Raw genomic sequence first — 3,119 nt, forward strand, 5'->3', positions numbered from 1 at the left:
ATAGAAGTGGAGTGGGAGTGGGATGCCCCGGTGCACAACTGAGCAAGAGGACAAGTACATTAGAGTGTCTAGTTTGAGAAACAGTCCTCAACTGGCAGCTTCATGAAATAATACCTGCAAACCACCAGTCTCAATGTCAACAGTGAAGAGGGGACTCCGGGATGCTGGCCTTCTAGGCAGAGTTGCAAAGAAAAAGTCATATTTCAGACTGGACAATACAAATAAAAAAGATTAAGATGGGCAAAAGAACACAGACACTGGACAGAGGAACTCTGCCTAGAAGGCCAGTATCCCGTTGTCGCCTCTTCACTGTTGACGTTGAGACTGGTGTTTGTGGGTTTATTTAATGAAGCTGCCAGTTGAGGAGTTGTGAGGCGTCTGTTTCAATTTGATGTTATTTTAATGGACAAAAAATGTGCTTTTCTTTCAAAAACAAGGACATTTCTAAGTGACCGCAAACGTTTGAATGGTAGTGTATGTCCACCATTCATAACAGCGCGCGCACACACATACACACGCGCACGTGCACACACACACACACACCCACACACACACATTATAGTAGGGGAGTGTCATCGGCTTACTAGGTTATTGGTTTTTAAAACTTGTTATTGTGGAGCTTTCAACTTTGACTCACTAGTTTTGAATTCCTTTGCATTCTTTTTTTATATCCCTGTGACATGCCTCAATTGCAAAATACAATTTGAACTTCCTGAAATTATTCATACTAGGATAGACAATTAGCACGTCAGTGATGGATATCAACATTACGCGTTAGATTTTTTTCTTATTTTCATATCTGATCATGTTGCCTATAATTTTTTTTGTGTGTGTAAGTAGTTCAGGGATGTTACTGGTGATTTCTGTGATTAGCTCATCCACCAGTGTGTTGTGAAAAAAAGTGATTCTTTGCTGTGGGCTGATTTGGGTATATCTCTATACACAATTATTCCTACAAGAAAAACTAAATGATGCTTATACTTCCATAATGCTTTCTATTGCTGATAGATTTGTAAATGTAGGTGACTCAACACAAATAACTATTTTCCCCTAAAAATGCTATGGCAAATGCCTAAGAGATTATACAAAGCTCCAAGTAAGCACACAAATCAACACAGAAGTACAGAAGATTCTGAAATAGGACATGGTTTATTGAACACTACAAAGCATGTTTGACATGGGCATGAGTGATCAGCTCGGACATCCTGCAAACCTGTTTATACAGCTTCGTAAAAAACTCCTGGTATAATAATAATATTAATAATAATACAATTATTTTTATGAGACAACATTACTATCAACTCTTCCACCTTTCAGTAGACTCATATTTGACTGACTAATGCTACTGAAATGGTTGTAAGATTTGTCTTCTGCATACATCAGTCCCAAGTCAGCAGTCAACCGTTTTACATCATCAACGGATTATGTATTATGCTTATGTTTTGCAGTAGTGACATTTTATTATTTTCTTAAAGGCACTTTGGAAGTCTTTGTTGAAATATGCGTAAATGATGGGGTTCAGTAGAGAGTTGGAGTACCCGAGCCAGTTAATGACGTCCTCGAGCCACTTTGGCATTTGGCACGACTGGCAAAAGGGCATTACCAGGGCGACAATAAAGAAAGGCAACCAGCAAAAGATAAAAGTGCCCATAATTATACCCAGCGTCTTCACGGTCTTGCGCTCTCTGGCCATGGCCATCTTTCTCTTTGCCTCCATGTTCTTATCTTGTCTGCTCTCAAAGAGCGGCTCGGAATTGGGGTTGTTGGGGAGTGGCAGGTTGTTTTTTGAGTTGCTGTGAACCTCGATGATCTCCAACAACTCGCCGTGCTTGACCGCACCGTTTACGCAGGGGGTTGGTTTGGGCTCCACGCTCCTCTTCCAGCTTTTACTCGGGTCCCCGTTGGTCCTCTTGTGGAAAAGAGCAGGGGACAGTGCCAAACAAGAATCAGACACTTTCTTTTTCTCTGTTTTACGCACTGTTCTCCTGATTCTAAACCTGGCGGCTTTGAATATCCGTCCATATAAGACCAACATGAGTATCAACGGAATGTAGAACGCGCCGAATGTCGAGTAGATTGTGTACCAGGGGTCTCGACTTATCATGCACTGCTCGGGATTAGCTATGTCCTCCGCTTTACTACTCGGCTGGGAACGCATGATCAACATGGGTGGAACAGAGATGGAAAACCCGACAAACCAAGTGACACTGATCAGAACCGCCGCTCTTCTGGGCGTCCTCTTCTTCATATACTCTATAGGTTCGGTAATGGCCCAGTACCTGTCCAAGGCGATGGCGCAAAGGTGCAGTATAGATGATGTACAACATAACACATCTAAAGAGATGAAAATGTCACATGGTACCTGTCCGAGAGTCCACCTGTTTAAGACTTGGTAAAGGGCCGCCATGGGTAACACCAGAACCGATACCATCAGATCAGTCACGGCCAGAGACCCGATCAGATAGTTCCCTACATTCTGAAGATTTCTCTCCATGGCGATAGCTGCAACCACACACGCGTTCCCAAATACGGCACAGAGGATAAGCACGGCAAGAAGAAAGGACGTGACGATTTGGGAACTTAGTTTCACCTCTGCATCAGCTGTCGAGGTTTCGTTTTGAAAATCAAATGGAAACCATGCGGCCGTCGTGTTGTTGCTTTCCTCCATGTTGATGAAAAAGGAAGCGCTCCTCAGTTACTACGTGTCAGTTCCAGTGCGCAACAGAGCTCCATCCTTGGAGAGCATTTGGTGATCTGAGTTGGATTCTTTGCGCCCTTCGCATAGCATTGCATACACTCCCTGTGCCGGGGGGTGAAGACTGACGAACCCGTATATTTATACCAGTGATGGAAAATACGTCAGTTGCCTGTGAGGTTGAAATAACGATTTTCTGTGCGCACCAACAGTTGGGCTCTCTCTGAGAGAGTGCGGGCAGTGAGATTCAGGAGCTATCAGCACTAGGACATTACCAACAGGTTTTGATAGAACAGCAATGACAGTGAATTGGCATGGAATATCCCCCCTCCCCCCAAACACACACCAATTTGAAAGGTTTATGTATTTATTATTCACAATGTTTTGTCAAGAGCAATAGCAATTATTCTCGAAAACCACAGCT

General features: G+C 43.3%; 1 protein-coding gene across 1 annotated transcript; it reads right to left on the minus strand.

The window, feature by feature from the left end:
• Positions 1–1,435: 1,435 nt before the first annotated feature.
• LOC120020983 (5-hydroxytryptamine receptor 1A-beta-like) lies at positions 1,436–2,668 on the minus strand. The gene has a single exon (XM_038964653.1). It carries the CDS (start codon positions 2,666–2,668, stop codon positions 1,436–1,438), a length of 1,233 nt encoding a protein of 410 aa, XP_038820581.1.
• Between the last annotated feature and the right edge of the window lie 451 nt (positions 2,669–3,119).

Source organism: Salvelinus namaycush, chromosome 26, assembly GCF_016432855.1.
Source record: "Salvelinus namaycush isolate Seneca chromosome 26, SaNama_1.0, whole genome shotgun sequence".
Lineage (NCBI taxonomy): Eukaryota > Metazoa > Chordata > Actinopteri > Salmoniformes > Salmonidae > Salvelinus > Salvelinus namaycush.

Bases quoted from the DNA above. Each gene is read 5' to 3' on its own strand.
- LOC120020983 (XM_038964653.1), bottom strand. From the start codon at position 2,668: ATGGAGGAAAGCAACAACACGACGGCCGCATGGTTTCCATTTGATTTT.